Source organism: Humulus lupulus, chromosome X (assembly GCF_963169125.1).
Source record: "Humulus lupulus chromosome X, drHumLupu1.1, whole genome shotgun sequence".
In the NCBI taxonomy this organism is placed as follows: Eukaryota; Viridiplantae; Streptophyta; class Magnoliopsida; order Rosales; family Cannabaceae; genus Humulus; species Humulus lupulus.
Genome location: NC_084802.1, coordinates 242,146,679 through 242,169,224, shown reverse-complemented (window position 1 = coordinate 242,169,224; position 22,546 = coordinate 242,146,679). Strand labels below are relative to the sequence as shown.

The 22,546-nt window shown below is 39.5% G+C and overlaps 1 protein-coding gene across 3 annotated transcripts in view; it reads left to right on the top strand.

Moving 5' to 3' along the window:
- LOC133804037 (serine/threonine-protein kinase CTR1) overlaps positions 1–15,016 on the top strand; it is a 70,026-nt gene extending 55,010 nt beyond the window's left edge. For all 3 annotated transcript variants that reach the window (XM_062242184.1, XM_062242183.1, XM_062242185.1), the window contains 7 exons: positions 11,816–11,916; positions 12,061–12,145; positions 12,231–12,329; positions 12,457–12,525; positions 13,608–13,739; positions 13,875–13,969; positions 14,519–15,016. In XM_062242184.1, the coding sequence (XP_062098168.1) occupies positions 11,816–11,916; positions 12,061–12,145; positions 12,231–12,329; positions 12,457–12,525; positions 13,608–13,739; positions 13,875–13,969; positions 14,519–14,615 (678 nt within the window). In that variant the 3' untranslated portion in view covers positions 14,616–15,016. The remainder of the gene's footprint in view (positions 1–11,815; positions 11,917–12,060; positions 12,146–12,230; positions 12,330–12,456; positions 12,526–13,607; positions 13,740–13,874; positions 13,970–14,518) is intronic.
- The last annotated feature ends 7,530 nt before the right edge of the window (positions 15,017–22,546 follow it).

Sequence of the window (22,546 nt, the reverse complement as noted above, 5' to 3'; positions counted from 1 at the left end):
TCCTAGGATATTTGGTAGTACTTATTTTGTTCGAAATGTTCTTCCGCAAGTCACTAAATTAGATCCAAAGTCATATAAGTGTGTATTCCTTGGTTAGCCTCATCTTCAGAAAGGGATAGGTGTTATTGTCCTAGTCTTAACAATTATCTCGTCTCAATTGATGTTACCTTCATGGAAGATACACTTTACATTTCCATCCTCACCTATTTCTACTCGTCAAGGGGAGAATGATGATTTCTGGGTATACTCTATCACATCTTTTGATCCTGTCTCAGCCACAAACACAGCTCTAAACAAGCCTCCTATTACGCAAGTTTACTCCAGGCGTCCACCTCCTAATTCATGTCCTGCACCTGCTCCTTTGTCATCATATCCAGTCCCAAATGATGCTCTTCCTATTGCCCTACGCAAAGGTAAACGTCAGTACACTTACCCTATTTCTTCTTTTGTTTCTTATAATCACTTGTTGTCTTCATCTTGTTCTTTTATTACTTCCCTTGATTCTATCTCTATTCCTAAAACGGTTCTATCTCTATTCCTAAAACGGTTCGCAAAGCCATATCTTACCTGGTTGGCATAATGCAATCATAGAAGAGATGAATGCTTTTGATGACAATAGTACTTGGGACTTGGTCGATTTACCTTCAGGGAAATGGGCTATTGGATGCAAATGGGTATTTACCGTTAAGGTTAATCCGGATGGGTCAATTGCTCGATTAAAAGCTCATCTTGTCGCTAAGGGCTATGCTCAAACCTATGGAGTGGATTATTCAGACACTTTTTGGCAAGCTTGATATATGTTCGATTGTTTATTTCAATGGCAGCAACTCATAATTGGCCTTTGCATCAACTTGATATTAAGAATGCGTTGTTCTTGGTGATCTTCAAGAGGATGTGTATATGGAGCAACCTCCTGGTTTTGTTTCTCAGGGGGAGTATGGCCGAGTTTGTCGTCTTCAAAAGTCTTTGTATGGTTTGAAACAGAGTCCCCGTGCTTGGTTTCGTAAATTTAGTCAGGTTGTTGAAAATTTTGGCATGATGAAAAGTAAGTTAGATCATTTTGTGTTCTAAAAACAATTAGAAGCTGGTATCATTCTGTTAGTTGTGTATGCGGATGATATTGTGATTACTGGAAGTGATACTGTTGGAATCTTATCTCTCAAGTCTTTCCTTCATACAAACGACTTGGGGATGCTAAAGTATTTCTTGGGTGTTGAAGTCACAAGGAGTAAGAAATGTAGTTTTCTATCTAAGAGAAAATATGTTCTTGACTTGTTAACTGAGACAAGGAAATTGGGAACAAAGTCTTGTAGTGCTCCAATGATGCCGAACATGCACCTTACAAAAGATGGAGAACTATTTGAGGATCCTGATAGATATCGAAGGTTGGTTGGAAAGCTGAATTACCTTACTGTAACTCGTCTAGATATTGCATATTCAGTCAGTGTTGTCAATCAGTTTATGACATCCCCAACAATTCATCATTTGGGCAGCGTTAGAGCAAATTTTGTGTTATTTGAAGGGAGCACTGGGACGAGGTAACTTATATGCAAATCATGGTTACTGTCTTATTGAATGTTTTTCGGATGCAGATTGGGCAGGTTCCAAAGTGGATAGAAGATCCGATCCACTTTAGGTTAATGTGTTTTTGTTGGCGGAAATTTGGTTTCTTGGAAGAGGAAGAAGCAGAATGTTGTGTCAAGATCCAATGCAGAATCGGAATATAGGGCTATGACACAATCTATGTGCGAGATAATATGGATTTATCAGCTCTTGACTAAAGTAGGCCTTAAAACTTTAGTACCTGCAAAATTATGGTGTGATAACCATGCTGCCCTTTATATTGCATCCAATCCTGTATTCCACGAGCGAACTAAGCATATTGAAATTGATTATCATTTTGTCCACGAGAAAATTCAGCAATGTTTGATTTCTACTGGGTATGTGAAGACAAGAGAACAATTAGGGGATCTCTTCCCAAAAGCGTTGAATGGGGTTCGTGTCGATTATCTTTGTAACAAGCTGGGTATGATTAATATTTATGCTCCAGCTTGAGGGGAGTGTTACAGCATGTATATAGCTGTCAATTAGATTAATTGTAGAGATCCTAATTGACATAGTTTCCTAAGTTAGCTATACTAGTTTGTATATAAATATGTATCATTTTTTCAATGAAAAGCAAGAGAATACAATTCTTTTCACCTCAGATAACAGTTGGCCTTCAATGATTGTTGGTTGCGGATGATGGGGGTCGCCAATGGAAACTGAGTATTGCTTAGTACAGCGAGCTTCGGCGAGTCCTTCTGGCAGCGGCGACAACAAAGACGAGAAGATATCCTGAGCATCAGGCAGAGGGACTGTGATTGCATTTGACGTTTGAAGAGAGACAAGGGGCTCACTGGACTGAGAGGAGGTTGCGCTACTAGTGGCCATTGCCGGAGAAGAAGGACAAGGCAGCGTTTGAAAAAAAAAAAAGAACCTTATGGCTATGATACCATGTAAAAATATTACGAGAGAATAATTCTTGCATATTGATTTTGAGAAGAATAGTGTACATTTATAGGCTGTACGAGTAAAAGACATAAATACAAAATAAACTAAATCCTATAAACATGGAAAGTATATATGTATATAAAGATGCTATAGCTATAATCAAATCAGAATGATTTAATTTTTATTCTAATTTGATTTCCTTAATAAATCTGTCTACACTTTTGATAAGTCTTCACATCCCCCGCATGACCCCCTATAGGAGAGCAGTACTCCCTCAAAAATGTTGGTATCAAGGATGAGGTTCTTGACAAAACCAGGTGGCCTTTATAGAGCAGTTTATTTTGTTCCAAACCAAAATTCAAGCACGTTGTTTCCCAAATTCAAGCACGACCTTTATGGGTGTGCTGTATTCGATTAAAATAGCAGAAAGATAAATATCCATTTATTCGAGAGACCTGGTTCTCTCCCTAGAGCAAGAGCTCAATACAAAGCAGATTATTTCCTACCTCCCACACACCCATCCCTTGACAATGTATTCTCTCAGATTTCATACTTACCAAATATAGCAGATATATCTGATATCAATTTATTCTAATTGATTTAGCAATAACAATTAGACAGCTTAGAATGCCCTATTATTACGCCTAGAATACGTGTACCTAATTGGGGGTCTATTAGAAACAGTTAATTATATCTTGTATTAAATCAATATAGGGGAGTGTCAAAATTTTCCTAAAAATAGCAGTAAGTTTTATTTAAATAGAGGAGTGGTTTTTGGGAGAGGTGTGAATAATTCTTCTAATTGTGAATTCAGTTTGGGAGAGAATGTGGTCTCTGGAATACCAGCAGTGACTGTATTGTTTCTAAAAGTAAAAGTATTACTCCCTATGTAGGTTTTTGGGATTAATTCTTCTAATTTGATTTTATTGAAGAATAGAAAGGCCAATATATAGGCAGATTACAATGTATAAGATAGATAAAAAATGAAAGAAATAAATATTACAACCTATGCTTAGTTGTACAACACACTCTAGATGTTTACACATATGCTATCACTATTTCTACACTCCCCCTCAAGCTGAGTTGTATATGTTATTCAAACCCAGCTTGGAATTAAATTCTTCAAAACTCGTTCTTGGTAGGGCCTTTGTTAGGATGTCGACAATCTGTTTCTTTGTGGGAATGTAGTTGAGCTCAATGACTTGAATTTACTTTCTCAAAAATGAAATGTCGGTCGATTTCAACATATTTAGTTCTATCATGGTGAACCGGATTCTTAGCAATGTTGATTGCAACTTGACTATCACTGTACATCTTAAATGACTCAGGAGAGTCAATTCTCAACTCATTCATCAGCCTTTTGAGCCACATTCCTTCACATATATCTAAGGCCAAAGCACGATATTCTGACTCTGCACTACTCCTTGAGACCACAGACTGCTTTTTGCTTTGCCAAGTGACTAAATTATCCCATACATAGGTGCAATAACCATTGGTTGATCGTCTGTCGATCAGCTCTCCAGCCCAACTAGAATCTATGTAGACTTCTAAGTCTCGATTGTTGTGTGTTCTGAAGTGCAAACCGAGACCTGGTGTCATTTTTAAATATCTTAGAATACGACGAATTGCTTCCAAATGCTCCTCGAAAGGATTGTGCATATGTTGGCTTACCACACTGACAGAGAAAGCGATATCAGGTCTAGTATGAGAGAGGTAGTTTAATTTCCCCACTAATCTTTGATAACTCCCCCTCTCTACAGGAGTTGAATCCTCACTTCGAATTGCTTTCAAGTTTGGATCCATTGGAGTGTCAAGAGGCTTACTCTCAATCATTCCAGCTTCTTTTAAAAGGTCTAGAATACACTTTCGTTGAGATATAACAATTCCATCTTTGGATCGGGCTACTTCCATTCCAAGAAAGTATTTGAGGGGTCCTAAATCTTTAATTTCAAACTCTGAGGAAATAAGTCTTTTGAGATCTGAAATTTCGCATGAATCGTCTCTAGTTAGGATTATGTCATCCACATAGACAATGAGAATTGCCAGCTTCCCTGTTGAAGAGAACTTAACAAATAGGGTATGATCAGCCTGACTTTGAGTATATCCATGTTTAATAACTGACTTTGCAAATCTATCAAACCAAGCCCGAGGTGACTGTTACAAGCTATAAAGAGATTTGAGAAGTTTGCACACTACTTGACCACTGGAGTATTTTTTTCATCCCTGGTGGAATTTTAATATAGACTTCTTCTTCGAGTTCCCCATTCAAGAAGGCATTTTTTACATCCAACTGATATAAATGTCAATCACAATTTACAGCAAGTCATAACAAAACTCTTACTGTATTAAGCTTGGCGATGGGAGCAAAGGTCTCTTGATAGTCAACATCATATGATTGAGTGAACCCTTTCGTGACCAACCGAGCCTTGAATTTGTTGATACTCCCATCTGAGTTATACTTGACGGTGAAAATCCACTTACAACCAACTGTCCACTTTCCTTGAGGTAACTCAGTGAACCCAAGTACCATTTTTCTCAAGAGCATTGATTTCTTCATTGACTGCAATCTTCCATTTAGGATCTTTCAAGGCCTCATAAATGCCTATAGGAATTTGAATAAGATCAAGGGAAGAGATAGAGGTGATAGGCCACCATTGACCTATGTATATGCTCGGAGGGGAGGGAAAGGTGAGAGGACCACTGCCAAGTTAGCAGAGATTAGTGCAAGATAGTGAGTAAGTTTAGCCTAAGGGTAGGCCTAGGGATACTTGGGTGTACCTGAGTAGTAGTAGAATAAGTATTGAGTAAGGACTATTTATGTAAGTGTAGTCTGAGTAAATTGTATTTGGAGAGACACAGGCTCTCGAATTTCCTGTTAGTTCAATGAAAAGCTATTATTGTTACCATTTCTACTCTATTCTCCCTGTTCTATCTCTCTAATTGACAGGTTCACCCTATCAATTGGTATCAGAGACACACGATCCCCCATGGCAAAGAAGTTTGAGGCGGTAGTGGAGGGTTTGGAAGGCAAGTTTTCGGAATTCCAGTAGGAGATCCAGAGGGAAATGGCGACAATGAAGTCAGATATAGGGTCTTTGAAGGAGGGTATGGCACGAATACCTGCTATGGAGAGGCCTTGCAGCTCATCGTGGCTCAAATGAGTCAACTGACCCACAAGGACGTGGGCGACTCTTCGGTCATTAGCATCGATCAGGCTCGGCGGGCAATTGACGGTGACACAGTGACGGGAGGACGACCATCGAGCTTTTAGGAAGGCCGATTGTCTCATAGTTCCCCCCCGGCGCAGTCCGACCAGTTGTTTTCGAACCCTTGTTTTGGCAGGGACTACCGTCCACCACGATTGGAGTTGCCCCTATTTTCCAGCGAGAATCCGGAGGGGTGGATATACAGAGCAGAGCAATATTTCCTACTCTCGAAGATGACAAAGGCTCACATGCTAGAGACAGCCATTATCGGTTTGGAAGGGGACGCGTTAACATGGTTTTCGTGGGAAAACCAATGACGACCAATTACATCTTGGGCAACCTTAAAAATTCTGCTCCTAGGCCGGTTCCGAGCTCAGCCCATCGGTTCCATGACGGAGGAATATGTCAGTAAAGCAAGAATCAACTGTGAAGGAATACCGACTGAAGTGAGAGGCGTTGGCTTCTCGGGTACCTGATACCCCAGAACACATCTTAGAAGGCAACTTTGTTAAGGGCTTGAAGGAAGAAATTCGGAGTGCAATTCATATTTTGAAGCCCACGGGCTTGGCCCAAGTAATGGATCTGTCCCAACGGATTGGGGAGGGCCACTAGATGTTAGTTGGATCGAACCCAACTACTCGGCCATTTACAGGCCGCACCACTATAAGCCCGATTACACCGTATCGTTCTTCCATCTCGGCCTGAACCCCCAAACCATCATCAACCTTTAGTTCGAACTCTTCTATAGCATCAGCGTCGACACCAGCACCGAATGCTACCACTGCCACCATGAAGAGCTCACAAGTACGATGCATAACGGAGGCAGAGTATCAGGATAGAAAAGCAAGGGGCGTTTGTTTTAAGTGTGAGAAAAAATGGCACAGGGGGCACGAGTGTGAGCATAAAGCTTTGCAAATAATGTTAGTAATGGATGAGGAAGAGGGTAGTCCGCCCATGGAATCACCACCTCTAACACCAGAACCTTTGGATGATACAACTGATGAAACATTGGCAACTTTATCCCTGAATTCCTTAGTAGGAATCACTTCAGCCAACACGATGAAATTGGCAGGACATATTGGGTAGCACTCCGTGACAGTGTTCATCGACAGTGGGGCGACGCATAATTTCATTTCAGGGGAGGTGGTCAAGGCAGCTAGCATTCCCATCATAGCCAGATCTTGCTATGGTGTGTTGTTGGGTACGGGAGGTAAAGTTCGCATTGACGGGATTTGTAGTTCCGTCGAGCTTGACTTGGGAACTCTTAGGGTCGTCACTGATTTCCTTCCATTGGAATTGGGAGGAGTGGATGTGATTTTGGGAATCAAATGGCTGGAAATTTTGGGCAATATGCAAGTTAATTGGCAGACAATGGTTATGAAGTTTGAAGTTGGTGGTTCTTGGATCACTTTGCAAGGGGACCCTAGTCTTTGCAAATCTCTCTCAAAGCCATGATTCACACAGAGCAGCAAGAGGGCGCGGGATTTTGGGTGGAATTTGGGTCTTTTGTTGTGGAAGAGGAACCCAAAAGGTGCTCTCCACCCCCACCAGTTACCAGTATTTTGGAACGATATAGAGCTGTTCCTGACATGCCACAGGGGTTACAGCCTTTAAGGGCAAGAGAGCGTACCATTTGCTTGAAGGAGGGGATGGGACCAATTAGTGTTCGTCCGTATCGTTATGCTCAAGCTCAGAAGGATGAGATACAGAGATTGATGACGGAAATGTTGAAGGCAAGTATCGTCCAACCTAGCACAAGCCCTTTCTCTAGCCCGGTACTCTTGGTGAAGAAAAAGGATGGGAGTTGGCGATTTTGTGTGGATTATAGAGCTTTGAATCGCGCTACGGTGGCTGATAAATTTCCTATTCCAGTCATTGATGAGTTGTTAGATGAATTACATGGGGCGAAAGTGTTCTCTAAGTTGGACCTCAAATTGGGATACCATCAAATTCGAGTTGCTGCCAAAGATGTGGAAAAGACAGCTTTTCGAACACATGAGGGACACTATGAATTTTTAGTTATGCTGTTTGGTCTTACAAACGCCCCCGCCACCTTTCAAGCACTAATGAATGAGGTATTCCATGATTTTTTGCGAAAGTTTGTCTTAGTTTTCTTTGATGACATTTTGGTGTGCAGTGCCACTTCGGAGGATCATGAGCGACATTTAGAGATGGTCCTTAACCGTTTATGTCAACACCAACTTTATGCGAATCGCAAGAAATGTTTGTTTGCTCAAAGTCAGTTAGAGTACTTGGGCCACATCATTTCAGCAGAGGGTGTTTCCGCCGACCCAAGTAAGCTCAACGCCATGGCTGAATGGCCCATTCCTAAGACATTGTGAGACCTGTGGGGATTTTTGGGTCTCACTGGCTACTATCGCAAGTTTGTGAAAGGCTATGGACAGATTGCTCGGCCCTTAACTGATCAGTTGAAGAAAGATGCTTTTGGATGGTCCGACGAAGCACAAATCGCTTTTGTTCGTTTGAAGGAAGCAATGTCTTCAGTACCTGTTCTAGCATTACCTGACTTTTCTATTCCATTTGTTTTGGAAGCTGATATGTCGGGCAGCGGGTTAGGAGCTGTATTGATGCAAAATCAGCGACCCATTGCCTTCTATAATCAGTTCCTATCATCTAGAGCTTGCACCAAGTCAGTTTATGAGGGAGAGTTGATGGCGATTGTGCTCGCGGTACAGAAATGGCGCCCGTATTTGTTGGGTTGCAAATTTTTAGTCCGTACAGACCAACGAAGTCTCAAATACTTGCTGGAACAAAGACTGGTGGCCTCCGAACACCAAAATGGCTAACTAAGTTGCTAGGATACAACTTTGATATTGTTTATAGACCTGGCCTTGAGAACAAGGCAGTAGATGCGTTTTCTAGAGTGTCTCAAGAGGTCTGTTTGCAAGCCATTTCAGCCCCGACCCTTATTTCTGTCCTGGACTTACAAGCACACGTGCAGGAAGATCCCTCCTTGGCGAAAATCATCCACGAACTTAAACAAGGTCGGGATACAGGGGGTTACTCACTGGTTCAAGGGTGTTTGAAGTTTCGTGGCCGATTGGTTGTTCCATCTTCTTCACCGTTCAAACCACTACTACTTCAGGAGTATCATGGCAGCAATATGGGAGGCCATTCGGGGGAGTTTAAGACATTCCAGCGATTGGCAAAGGATTTGTATTGGGCTGGTATGTGATGCAATGTCCAAAAATATGTCTTAGAGTGTGTGGTTTATCAACAGCACAAGTACTTAGCGCAATCACCGGCAGGATTGCTTCAGCCACTACCCATTCCGGATCAGATTTGGGAAGACATTTCGATGGACTTCATTGAGGGATTACCGCTGTCAAATGGATTTGACACAATCCTTGTGGTAGTTGACCGATTGAGTAAGTATAGCCACTTCATCTCACTTCGCCATCCATTTTCAGCGCCTACGGTCGCCACCGTGTTTGTTAGAGAGGTTGTAAGGTTGCATGGTATCCCAAGATCCATTGTGTCTGATAGAGACAAGGTCTTTATGGGCATATTTTGGAAGGAGTTATTCCGTTTACAAGGAACCCACCTCAAACATAGTACTGCTTACCATCCGCAATCCGATGGGCAAACAGAGGTCGTTAATAGATGCCTTGAGACTTACTTGCGGTGCTTTGTGAGTACAAGACCCAAACAGTGGGCAATGTGGCTACCTTGGGCTGAATTCTGATTCAACACTCATATCACACGGCGGCTGGGATGACACTCTTCTTGGCAGTATGCGGCAGGGACCCTCCCCCATTGGTTAGATTTGAGTTTGGGACTACCAAAGTTTCCGCAGTGGAAGATAACCTGTAAGCTCGAGATGACGTGTTAGAGTTACTCAAGCTGAACCTCCAGCGGCACAACAAAAAATGAAGCTACAAGCTGATCGGAAGCGTCGGGATGTCCAATTTGCTGTGGGCAACTTGGTGTATGTGAAGTTGCGCCCTTATCGACAAAGATCACTAGCAAAACATTGCAATGAGAAGCTGGCCCCCTGTTTCTTTGGACCATTTCCCGTACTGGCACGGGTTGGAACAGCTGCATATCGTCTCCAGTTGCCCCCAGATTCCACCATTCACCAGTGTTCCACGTTTCCTTGCTTCGAGCTGCCTTGGGATCACAGCAGCAAGCCTTTGAGCTACCTCCAGAGCTAGCAGTAGACCTCGAATGGCTCCTCACACCTGAGAAGGTATTGGATGTGCGTCCGGGCACTCACAAGACTCCTCCGCAAGCCTTAATCAAGTGGGTTAATCTTCCAGAATTTGAGGCCACTTGGGAGGATTTTCCGGTGCTGCAGCAACAGTTCCCTGACTTCCACCTTGAGGACAAGGTGAGTCTTTGGGCAGGGGGTATTGATAGGCCACCATTGACCTATGTATATGCTCGGAGGGGAGGGAAAGGTGAGAGGACCATTGCCAAGTCAGTAGAGATTAGTGCAGCAGAGAATTAGTGCAAGATAGTGGTTATGTGAGTAAGTTTAGCCTAAGGGTAGGCCTAGGGATACTTGGGTGTACCTGAGTAGTAGTAGAGTAAGTATTGAGTAAGGGCCATTTATGTAAGTGTGGAATGTCTGAGTATATTGTATTTGGAGAGACACAGGCTCTCGAATTTCCTGTTAGTTCAATGAAAAGCTGTTATTGTTACCATTTCTACTCTATTCTCCCTGTTCTATCTCTCTAATTGACAGGTTCACCCTATCAAAAGGCTCCGTACATAGGTGTTAGTCTCCCATAGGCAACATATTTCTCTATTGGGTGATTAGTTTAAGTTCTAACACATTTTCGAAGAGCAATAGGCAAGTTAGTGTCATCAATAGTAGGAGAAACTAACTCATGAGTCATAGAATCCTTACCTTCATGATTTTCAAGGTCGTGAGAGCTCGGTTGAGTGTTTGAACAGTCCTTGTCTTGCATGTTGACCTCTATATTCCTAGCTTTTCTAATGCTATAAACACGAAGTTTTTTGTTACCTATATCAAATTGTGCTTGAGTTTCAAGTGGCGGTACATTTGAGAGTGTTTGGATTTTCATCGGCGGAAAATGAGGTCAGATTGACTATAGGAAGTGAGGAGGAAGACACCAGAGAAAGGTGGCCGGCGGCGCTGTCACGCGCCTACACACGAGCGCATGGGAGAAGACGTTGGGGAGTGTAGTGGCGCGTGTGACTCACGTGCCACTCTTCTAGACCCCGAACTTTGGGGTTTTGCCTATCGGAGGTGGGGCAAGCTTTCTGGGCAGGAGGTGAGATTAGAAGACAAAGGATTTCTAAGTTTGATCCTCATAGAACGAAACCTTAATTTTTTTAAGAAATTGTAGAAAAAAAATTGAAAAGATTTCCCAATTTTGAACTACAAATGCTCTGATACCATGTAGGTTTTTGGGATTAATTCTTCTAATCTGATTTTATTGAAGAATAGAAAGGCCAATATATAGGCAGATTACAATGTACAAGATAACTAAAAAAGGAAAGAAATAAATATTACAACCTATGCTTAACTGAACATCACACCCTAGATATTTACACATATGCTATCACTATTTCTACACCCTATCTCCTACTATTCTATTGAGTTGTGTTTTATATTCTTCCTACTACTAGGTGAAGGTATTTGTCCCTTCCAGTCGTCTTCAGTGTTTAGAGCATCGCTTAAAAATTATGACATGGGACTTGAGAAGCAATTTGTTGATCACTTTCTTATCTTATTTCCAGACTGAAGGTGAGTATAAGATAGATTTAGTTAGTAGTGGAAAGATGATTTTGGAAATTCCACTCAGCTCCTTGACATATTTTATTAAACTTGGGAGTTCTTGTGGTATTGTAGTAACGAAGCATACTTGTTTGTTTTTCTTTTTCTTTTTCATGCAAGTATTTGCTTTGAAAAGGTCTCAAAAATTTGCCCTAGTGTTTGGTGGTGAATCTTGCTAACAATATTGTGCTAGCTTGAATAATCTTGTAAAATTGTCCAATTTAATGTTGACAGTTCATGTGTGATACTGTATTGTTGTGATTGATGTCTTTCTGATTAAAATGATTCTTTTTTTTTTTTTTGGGTTTCATTGTCACTACGTCTTGAATTGTCTTTCACAACATTTCAGGTTGCAATAATGAAACGTGTCCGTCATCCAAATGTAGTTCTTTTCATGGGTGCAGTTACGAAGCGTCCACATTTATCCATAGTAACTGAATATTTGCCAAGGTTATTTGCAATTTCAAATTTTCTTTTTGGTTTGTTCTTTTGGTGAAAACATTATGAAATTGTACTAGTTCACAATAGCTTCTTCTCATAGATGATTCTTGAAGGTTTATTTGTCTTAATCTGTACAATCCCGGTGTTTTACAGGGGTAGCCTATATCGCCTTATACACAGGCCAGCTTCTGGTGAAATTCTGGATCAAAGGCGACGATTACGCATGGCACTTGATGTGGTTTGTATTAGTTATTACTTATCTTAATAGATTGTTCGTTTGTCTGTTTATGTTAACAACACCTCATAATCTAATATGGATGCAGGCCAAGGGTATCAATTATTTGCATTGTTTAAGCCCACCTATAGTGCATTGGGATCTTAAATCTCCAAATTTGTTGGTTGATAAAAATTGGACAGTTAAGGTAACATTAGAATGCCTTTAGGCACTGTATTTTGTTTTTGTTTTTTTTTCTTTTCTTTTTGAGTCTAAGGTATGGTTAGAGAAGCTTCCTTTATGACCAGTCATCTGATTTTGTGGTATTATGGCAGGTCTGTGACTTTGGGCTGTCTAGATTCAAAGCAAACACATTTATATCATCGAAGTCTGTTGCTGGGACAGTAAGCTTCTCTCCATGTTTTCTTCTATTTCTTTCACTGTATTTCAGTTCAGTGGTTCACCTAAATTTTTTTTCTCTACCTTATTTTGTAGTTTTTATTTTCGAGTGAATTTTATATCTGTTGGATAACTGCCTCAATTTTTTTTTTCTTTTTGTTATTCAATTGTCTTTTTCTTTTAGGTTATTTATATAATTATAAAGTTTATTTTTGGGTACATTTTGAGTTTGAATAAATTTTGTAACTACCGTTAACTTGTGTGTTAAAAGGATCCCATTTGGCAAAACTTCTACTTTTGCTTATAGATAAAAGTCTTGACTTAATTTTTCTGTTTGGATAACTATTATATAAATATTTTTTTTAATGAAAAGTTTTTTTTTAAGTGTCGAGATATTAATTAGAAAAAATATTTTATGAGTAAATTAGAAACAAGAAAATTATTTTAATTTAAAAAATATTCTCAAAAAGGTCTTTTGAAAAAAGTTCAGAATTCTCCCAAAATTTAAATTAAAAAAGCACTTTTTATTTTTTACTCAAATACTCTCAAAATTGTTTTTTTAGTCCTAGAAGCTAAAAACTTCTTAAAATAAGCTAAGCCAAACGTGTTAATGTGTCAAAATTATTTTTTTAATCCTAGAAGCTAAAAGCTTCTTAAAATAAGCTAAGCCAAACAGGTTAATATGTGTTAGAAGTACTTTCATAGATGTCATCATCCACCAGTCCTTATTAAAGATATTAATCCCAGTCCTATATTTCATGCGAGTTGTGACAAGAATTAAGAAAGAGAGGTGATTTGGGTGTAGAGTTGTCACAAGAAATCATCATTTTATATATGATCTTGTTTACTGAACTTCTCTCTAAGGAGAGCATATATAGGGCCACTTAAAACCTGTTCTTATCGTGTAATTTTGTTTAAAACATAAAAAGCAGAAGAAACTGTGACTTTTTATTTCCTTTCCAGCATAAATGCTGGCTTATTTTTTCGTCTCTTCACGTAGTCAGATATCTCCATCAATATTTTTCAGGTTGAGATTTTACTTGGCAAGTGCTCGATCAACATGTAACTCTTTTGCTTTTCTTTTCAGCCTGAGTGGATGGCTCCAGAATTCCTTCGAGGAGAGCCCTCCAATGAGAAGTCTGATGTTTATAGTTTTGGGGTGATTCTATGGGAGCTTGTGACCATGCAGCAACCTTGGAGTGGACTTAGTCCTGCCCAGGTACCGTAATAACTACATTAGTTTTCCTTAGCTGTGAATTCCAACCCTCCTATCTTCTTCTTGGTTTTGGTTTGGACCAAAGAAAAGAAAGAATTTTCCTTTCTGCCAATTGAGTCAATAATTGCCATTTTTCAGGTAGTCGGAGCTGTCGCTTTCCAGAACAGAAGGCTAGCCATTCCACCTAATACGTCTCCATTGTTAGCTTCCCTCATGGAATCTTGCTGGGCTGAGTAAGTCTGCAGAAGCTCAAAAGTCAATTTATGTTATTGTTTGTTCTGTTAAAGTCAAAAGAACTGGGTGAAAGCATATTGCCTGTTCGTTTTGTCCGCTTCGCCTATTCGTTTTGTCCATAATTTTATGCTTCTTTTCTGACATAATATATTAACATGTTCCCGATTTGCATGTTGTGTTCTTGATACATAATATATATCTCTTCATAACTGTTACATGATGACCAATTCCCCACAAATAACTTAATGTTGCAAGCTCATAAGCTAGGAGTGGTTGAATATGAGTTCTCAATATAAACCTAACACACCACCCTTGAACTATATGAAATGTCCTGAAGTTGGAACTGAGCCTCTTCTGGAATCTGTACCTCTTTTAGGCTTTAGATGCTTTAGCCAATTTCTCTATCCGTACTTGTCTCCATTACTTTTCCTCCCCTAAAAGAATAATAGTACACACAGAGTAAGGAATAATTAGTATCTTCCTAACTCACTTATTTTGTTTGCTTAATGTGAATTTTCTTTATAATCTGTGCTTATCTTATTTGGCAGTGATCCTAGTCAACGTCCATCTTTTGGTAGCATAGTCAACTCGCTAAAGAAGTTGCTCAAGTCTCCGCTGCAATTGATGCAGATGAGTGGAACATAGAGGCTAAAATGGGTACCACCATTCACTAACCTTTAAACATGGTAGTGAGTGATGATTTTAACTAAAACCTGCTTTAGTTATTGGTAATTAGAGACTTTATTGCTTGTTTCCCATCCTGAAAGGCAATTTAATTAAAGCCTTTCTTATCTATAAGGTTCTTGATGGGAAAGCATGCCTTTTTTTTTTTAAATATATATATTTTATTATAGTCTCAAATAAGCCTAGTTTCTATTGTTGAATTCTAAACATCTGAGGAGATGAAAATGAACTTGGGCTGGTATTTTTGCTTAACTGATACTTCCTATGGCTGTACTACATACAATATATTTCCTCATGCACTCTGTATTATGAATCTATGATCTTATAATCTAATCAGTTGCCCAACCAGGGTTCTTACCGAAGAGGATTTTTTAAAGATGACTTGTTTTCCTATTTTACGTCTTGTTTTAAATTTATACTGTGAAAAGGAGAGACGACTCCATGAGAATGTGCATAGATTACCGGAACTGAATAAGGTGACAATTAAGAACCGATATCCATTACCCTGAATCGATGATTTATTTGATCAATTACAAGGCGCATCAGTATTCTCGAAGATCGATTTGCGATCAGGTTATTATCAGCTAAAGGCGAAAGAGTTGGACATACCGAAGACAGCTTTTCGAACTTGCTATGGCCATTATGAGTTCATGGTGATGTCCTTTGGACTCACTAACGCCCTGCAACAACTGCACTATTAAGAAAGGTCAGTGGCAATTCTAGAATGGAAAGACAAAGTGTTGAGGAACAAATCATTGTCATTAGTGAAGGTTCGGTGGTGCAACCACGACATTGAATAAGTTACGTGGGAGAGTGAGGCCAAAATGAAAGAATTATATTCCCATTTCTTTTAAGTTTCGGGACGAAACTCTTATAAATTGTAGGTATTGTAACGCTCCACCTTTTGGGCACCTACAAATATCTAAGAACGGGGAGGTGAGGGGTATATGAATGGTAATATATGCTTGAGAAGAAAAAAAATCCATGTTTCAAGTGTTAGCCAAAGTGTGATATGTGCGGATTGGCGGTCCTAGACAGAAACATAAACCCTAACCGGGTAAATGCTCAGGTAATTGTTATTTGAGAAGCATAATTATGGAAAAATAATATTGGGTATTAAATTATTGAATTAATTTATGTTAAGGTCAAAAAGTTTGATTTTTGTGTGAAAAAAACTTTAAAATGCGTTTTTAGCCAAAAATGGGATTTTGTCTAATTAAATTAATTGAGTTACAAATATAGGGACACCAAAATCCAAACCAAGGTCATCAAGAGGTAAATGGTCACCGCCTATGTGTTTTTGTTGAATCCTTGTTGAAGCTGTCATGTTCTAGTTGTTTGATGTGTTTAAATTAATTATTGGAATTGTGATAGTTTGTTTGAGGGATGATTATACATGCATAAGGGTTTGGATATTTGTTAGTGATGGAATCCATCATTCCCTAGGCAACATCATGATTTATGTTAGAAAATGTATAAGACTTGACTTCCAATGGTTTAAGCGAATTCTATATGAATCCGATTATGGATTTTCTTAGTTCCATGTTGTATTTTAAGATGTGCAGATGTCCTTAGTGTGTAGATACGTGCAAAAAGTATTTGACATGACCAAAATATGATTTTTGCAAAATCTATGTGTAATCTGGAAAATAGCTTTTCAAAAACTGGTTAAACAACCAACTTTGGACAACGATTTCTACAAGTAGCTTCACAATTCAAATTTCTATTGGGGGCCGAGATGTTGGTAAAGATCTTTGTGATTTGGGAGCTAGTATTAATTTGATGCCCATGTCCATTTTTAAAAGGTTGGGAATTGGAAAGGCGAGGCCAACTACACTCACGTTCTATGGTGCATTCGGAGGGAAAGATTGAAGATGTCCTAGTACAAGTTGACAAGTTCATTTTCCTGGCATATTTAATTATTCTTGACTATGAGAATGATAAGGACGTTCCAATCATCTTGGGGAGATCATTCCTTGCCACTGGATGGTCTTTGATCGATGTTGAAAAATGAGAGCTTATCATTTGAGCTCAAGAAGAATAAGTAACATTCAAGGTTTTTAATCCTATACGCTCTCCTAATGAAGTTGAAGGTTGCTTAGCCATAAGTGTTCCCAACTCCAAGATAATTGAAAAGATGCATGAAAAGCATAGCAAGGAAGTGAGGAAAAACTATTAGGATTGATGCCCTAAAAGCATGTATAGACATTTTATTGATTTTAGATAAAAGTACAATTTTATTATATTCGAATGTTATAATTATTGTTTGAATTAATTATATACTAATATCAAGAAAAATTCTCATTCATTTATGAGAATATGATCTTGTATTAGTACGAGAGAATTAAGATCATATATAATGAATAAAATAGTCAGTAACATAATAAAGTATGAAATCTTTAATGAATGGTTACTAGTACGGTTTGCTAAGCATACAGAATGCAAGTAATCTAGATTCGGATTATTAATGTGGATAGACATCTTAGTAAATGTGTTGTATATAATAGAGATTATATATGATAGGACTGCTGAGAATTAATTATCTTTATAAACTTGCCGGTTGACGTAAAGATTTAATTCTTATCATAATAGATGATCATTTGTAGATCAGTCTAAATCCTGAGTATTCATGAATTCTTGTTTATGTTTATTGGATCTTTTGATTCACTCGTTAAACTCTCTTAGAATAATGAGGCTAATGACTTTTGTTTTGGAGATTCAATATCATGAATGGCTGAGAACATGAATTACAATAATTGAATCCATGCTTTCCTAACGGATCGAATATTGGTTCCCTTACGGATTAATTTTGGAACGCAATAGTTGTTGAGCTCAAATCTATAATTAGATTATAGATTAATTATTCGCTAGTGAATTAATGATGCTTAAGGATCAAGACGTAATTAGAAGGGTAAAACGATAATTTTGACCAGTTCTAATTAACAAACCAATAATGGAGGACAGAACATCATATATTGATTATATCAATGGACTACAAGAGAAAACTCTGTAAATATAATTATATAAATACTTAGAGTGCAATTCCATATTTATAGTGGAGTAATCATGGAATTAATAAATAAGATTATTAGATTAAAGAGTTTAATTAATAATTTGGTCTATTGGAGCTTTGTATTATAGATCTATGTTCCCTAGATCACCTCTGTCCTACACTGTCAAGGGTAAGGATGTCAAAAGAAATATTTGTAAAGAGAAATGACTAAATTGCAAATGAATTAATTTTCCAAAGTAAGGAAATAATTATATGATAATTATGGGTAATTGATTAATTGTGAATTAATTAAATATTTAACTATATAAGTTTTATTTTGAAAATTATAGGTTAAAATTAATATTAATCTTGTTTGAATTAATATGAAGAGAGAGAATAATAAATATCTTATTTACAATATGATATTTATTTATTTAATTTAAAACTGATATTTTAAGATAAAGTTAATTTTGAATTAACTGATATTTATGTTGGGATAAATATATTGTCATAAAGATTGATTAAACAAACAAATGAGAAAATCAGGGAAACCCTAATTAGGTTAGGCGACACACACTGTTCAGCACAATGGGTGGCGCCTAATTCAGGGATTTTTATCCCTAGGATTTGAATTTTGAATTTCAAATAATTTTGTTTAATCAGATATTTAATTATTCTTTTAGATATGATTTAAATAAATAATTAAATGTAAATATCTGATCGGTTTTAATTTGAATTATATTTTTAATAAAATAAAGATTATTTAATTAGATTACATATATTTATATAAGTCTGATAGTACGTGACTTTTAGAAAAATCTTTATTATTATTTTTTAGAATAAAAATATAGACTCTCTCTCTCTCTCTCTAAAGCGATAGTTTTCTCAAAACCTGAAAACTACTATAAACCTTCTCTCTGTCAAACCTCTTTAGATCTTATGTGTTGAGTACATCTAGAGAGTCACATAAATCAACCTTTTGAATCCTACGTGCCCACATACGTCCTTGTGTGTTTGAAGATTGGTTTGGAAGATCAGGGTGTGAGCTTTCAGATTGCTGGATTGGAAGATCGTTGATTTTATACAAAAAGATTCAATGACACTTGATAGGCTACAAGAGGTAATCCCTGATCTGTTTTGTATGTGATTTAATATTTATATATGTGTATGTTCTTGACTGGTATTAATATTTATTAAAATGAGTCTATATATTCTGATGCGTACCTTTGATTTGATCATTTAATACCAACAAAAATGTCCATTTTGAAGAAATTGAGAATGATGTTGAGCCATGGAAAAGTAAGGAAAAATGACCATCACATCCTCAAAAGTTACCAAATAAGAAGAAATAGAAAAAGAAATATAGTAGAAAACCTCGGTCACAAATTTTTGAAGTTGGGCTGCGCGTGTTTTTTTTCAAATTCTCTAATGAAAGCAAATCATGGGCAGCTGAAATCAAGGTGTAATTGTTTGTTCTTAGTGATCAAAGTGTATCACAATGGTGTTGTGGAATTATATGATGAGCATTCTGAGAGAGCATTTAAGGTGGCAAGGAAGGGAACAAAGTTTGGGGGAAGCTAGGTTGAGCAATATAATATGTTGACGGTGAGAATTCGTCAACGATATAAGGTTAGAAAACTCAAACTATATTGGAAAAGATATCTTAGAAGAAGATGGAGAGAACTTGAAGGAGTAAATATGTAGAACTACAATGGAGTAAAAATTGTATATTCCTTAATTGTATGTGCGTACAAAGAATTTTCCAACCCCCCACCCCAATGATGATGTGAGTCCCTATTTATAGGAGAGCTCTAATGGCTCTTAGTACATTGTGGTCCCGAGGGACAAGATCATACACATGTACATTGTCAGAGTAGTGGTGCAGGTTGTAGTGGTTGCAGAAGGTTGTGGTGTCTACCCTGTTACATGGTCAGAGATGTGCAGGTAGTGCCTCCACTCTTCATACTAGTTTGTTCCACCACCACTTACCTGATATGGATGTCAGGATCACGCCTTTGTCCTCCTCATGGTCATACAACATCCTGCACCCGTATACGTACAGGTACCTTGTACCAAATGGTTATTCTCACTCCTCCGAGACATGTATTTACTTCCAAAATATTCCGTATTCTTTTGGGTCTCTCTTATTGTTCCTCATACACCCATTCAGGAGGTCTTAAACTCCATATGTTCCAAGACACCCTCACGGTGTGAGGCTTCCCCGAGGTGCGAGGCTCCATCCGCGATGCAAGACTTCCCCTAGCCGCGAGGCTTCATGCGCGAGACACCCTCGTGGTGCATATGCATGGGTATGGGTGCATGTCTCTCACACAGCGAGACACATGTGTCTATGCATGCGGGGAGACAACCTTTGGAGACTTGCGTATGAGTGCATGTGTCTATGCATGCGGGGAGACAATCCTTGGAGACTCGCGTATGGATGCATGTGTCTATGCATGCAGTGAGACAATCCTTGGAGACTCACGTATGGATGCATGTGTCTATGCATGCGGGGAGACAACCCTTGGAGACTCGCATATGGATGCATGTGTCTATGCATGCGGGGAGACAGCCCTTGGAGACTTGCGTATGGATGCATGTGTCTATGCATGAGGGGAGATAGCCCTTGGAGACTCGCGTATGTGTGCATGTAACGCCCTACTTCCTTAGAGCCGTTACTAAGTGAGTTTTTAAGACAAAACAGTGTGCAATGAACTCGCTAACCGAGGTTTTGAAACAAAAGTGTGACTAATTAAAAGTTAAGGCTGTAATCTTTGAAAATGCGTCGTTTCATTAAAACTTCTATTATTAAACATTTGGGATCCCAAAATAAGGTTTGAAAACTAATTACATCTTGAAATAAGGTTACAGTTGAGAAATCATAAAATCATAGATTATTACAGCCATTTTCGAATAAACCCCCAACCAAAGCAGTCGGGCAGGCCAAACATGTACGCGTCGCTTCACGCTCTCCGTACTCATGGTTGGTTGACTCAGTCCCTGCTTCTACCTGCCACACGGAGCACCCGTGAGCCGAAGCCCAGCAAGAAAACCCAAATAATACATAACATATGCAATTCATATAGCTGGCATAATTTACTGATAAATAGGAAAACCATCATGATAAACAAGCACGGCAATGCCGCCCCAGAGGCCTTACCAAAGCCTGGGGTTTCGGTTCTCACCGCGAGGATAACTCATGTATCCCTTGGGTCCCACCCTGAATATAAGCATCCCATGTGCCTTGGGTCCCACCCTGAATATAAGCATCCCATGTGCTGAGTGTTACTTTCGGCCCCGCTGCCGCACCCGGCCTACGCCGCTCTCGGCCCTTGCCGTTCATTTCAGTATAATCACACATATAGTACATTCGAAATAATCATTCACACACATCATGATTCATTTAAGGTTAAACATTTGCACATAATACAATCTGGGGCCATGCCCTGCAATCACACAGTGGGGCCATGCCCTATTCTCGGGTGTTACGGTTTTCTTACCTGTGTCCCGAGCTTTCCGATGCACCACGGTCACGAGGACGGTCGTCATAGCACGAGCCTCTCCGAAAACCTAGTCACAACACACACAAAACACCTTTAATACTAACCAAACCCAAAACCACTTCCCGGGACCAATCCCGCACTCCCGGGACCTCTAAATCCATAAAGCAAAGTATCGAAACCATCCCCCGAGTCCCCGGGCAAAAGCCCTAAAAACCAGAATTTTTGCCTGCCAAAATGGCCTAGGGCCGCGGCACTCCCCTCAAGGGCCGCGGCGCCCAGTGTGGCGTGCTGCCCCTTTGGCACACCCACATGGGGCCATTTTGTAATGAGCATGCCTTGGTGCTTGATCATTAGTCAAGTCTTGCACCAAGCAACCTCATGGGATAGGGTAGTGGCAGTTTTGTAATATTGCATATGTCTCCCAGACAAAAATCATATATGTTCCTGGGAAGACTTTATTTCCCTAGAAGGCTCCTTAGGGGGAGGTGACCTGGTGACTTAGGGAAGCACCATGGCCATCAGCAGATAGGGGCCAAAGCTGTGTACTCCCTTGCCCTATCAAGGCTATATACTAATGAAATAACATTTATCCATACTTGCCCCTGTGTACTTCCTTGTTGCTTATGTATTACTTGTTTGTTACCTTCGTTGGGCCTTTGTGTGCCACTTGCCTTGTTGTGTGCTTTGTGTTGTGTGGACGTTCCTAGGAATGACTTGCTTTGTACTTGCTCATACTTCGTTATTGCCCGTTGCATGTCCGAGATGTGTATGTGGCTAACCGCTGAGTTTGTTTGCCTGTAGGTGTGTGTTGTAGGCTGACTTGCTAGCTTGAAGAGTCTGCAAGTGCCGCACGTTCCGTCTAGTTGGAATCCCCAAATAGCCGGCCCGTGACAGTTGGTATCAGAGCCAAGTTAGAAAGCGCTTGGCAAAAACACACTATGGTGAGCAACACTCAGAGGATCGAAGCTCTTGAGAAGCGAGTAGGGGAACTAGATGGCCTGGACGAGAGGGTCAGGGATCTTTCCTCTGCAAGTCAGGACTCGGGTTCGTCTGATGCATACAATCGCATAGCTGCGTTGGAGAAGGAGAATGATGTTCTTCTATCCAGAATTATTGCGTTGGAGAAAAGAAACACTCCAACAAGTACTTCTGTTTCCCCTCGGTGGGAAGAGCGCATCGCGGCAGTGGAGCGCATGCTAAGGGAACAAGAAGTTTCAATAAATGACACAACGGAAGATTGCAGGGAGGCAGTCGGTGTGCTCAGAGAAGAAATGGCTGAGCTAACTGCCAAGGTAAACCTGACCATGCGAGCGGTTAGGAATGCCCCTGCAACAGGGCCGATAGGTATGGAATATGGCCGAGCCAAAGTACCCGAGCCGAGGCCCTATAATGGGGCC